The 1,091-nt window shown below is 54.0% G+C and overlaps 1 protein-coding gene across 1 annotated transcript in view; it reads right to left on the bottom strand.

Moving 5' to 3' along the window:
- The window catches only part of LOC102425016 (aurora kinase C-like), a 12,157-nt gene that overhangs the window by 3,570 nt on the left and 7,496 nt on the right, over positions 1–1,091 (bottom strand). Inside the window, exon 6 of the mRNA XM_023748253.1 lies at positions 584–758. Within this exon, the coding sequence (XP_023604021.1) occupies positions 584–758 (175 nt within the window). The remainder of the gene's footprint in view (positions 1–583; positions 759–1,091) is intronic.

Genomic DNA, 1,091 nt, shown 5'->3' with positions numbered 1-1,091 from the left:
AATTTTGGGACACCCTTTATATACTAGTAGCCCTGCGCACAAATCCGTGCACCAGTAGCTCTCCACCCGCTTGTAGCTCGCTGCCCTACCCTCCTGCTGATCTGTGATCTGGTCATTACCTGGTCGGTCGTTATGTAATGGCCATTTGCATATTATATCTTTATTATGTAGAATATGTGTGTGTGTGTGTGTGTGTGTGTGTGTGTGCGCATTTAATATATTTTTATTTATTTCAGAGAGGAAAGGAGAGGGAGAGATAGAAACATCAATGATGAGAGAGAATTATGGATCGGCTGCCTCCTGCATGCCCCCTACTGGGGATCGAGCCCACAACCTGCGCATGTGCCCTGGACAGGAATCAAACCCGGGTCCCTTCAGTCAGCAGGCCGATGCTCTATCCAGTGAGCCAAACCAGCCAGGGCTGGTATGGTTAACTTTTTTTTGGCCCAGGTTCTCTCTGCGGTGAGTCCCTTCCAGGCGCGGGATCTAAGGTGACAAGCTCTGTGCATGTTGCAGGCTGGGCAGGCCCAGCAGCCACGGGTGCCCGGCTGCCCCGGGAGCGCCAGGGACATGGCTGCCTCACCTTGAGGATGCGCCTGTAGGTCTCAGAGTAGGAGGAGCTCTCAAATGGGGGGTTTCCCACCAGCAGCTCGTAGCAGAGCACCCCGATGCACCACAGGTCCACCATCTCGCTGTACGTCCTCTGCTCGATCATTTCCGGGGGCAAGTAATCCAGAGTCCCGCACATGGTCTTCCTCCTGGAGGTGGGCGGAGGCGTGAGCGCGGCCCAGAGGCCCAGAGGCCCAGACCAGGGAAACATCTTTCCTCTGGCCCCAGGGAGACGGGAGTCCCCTCCCCAGCACGGAAGCTGGGAAGCACCAAGTTTTTTTTTTTAAATATATTTTTATTGATTTATTATGGAGAGGAAGGGAGAGGGATAGAGAGTTAGAAACATCAATGAGAGAGAAACATTGATCCGCTGCCTCCTACACACTCCTCACTGGGGATGTGCCCGCAACCAAGGTACATGCCCTTGACCGGAATCGAAACTGGGACCCTTGAGTCCGCAGACCGACGCTCTATCCACTGAG

The sequence above is a fragment of the Myotis lucifugus genome, unplaced genomic scaffold, assembly GCF_000147115.1.
Source record: "Myotis lucifugus unplaced genomic scaffold, Myoluc2.0 scaffold_1230, whole genome shotgun sequence".
NCBI lineage: Eukaryota > Metazoa > Chordata > Mammalia > Chiroptera > Vespertilionidae > Myotis > Myotis lucifugus.
Note: the sequence above shows the minus strand (reverse complement) of the source record. Positions and strands in the feature narration are given on the sequence as shown.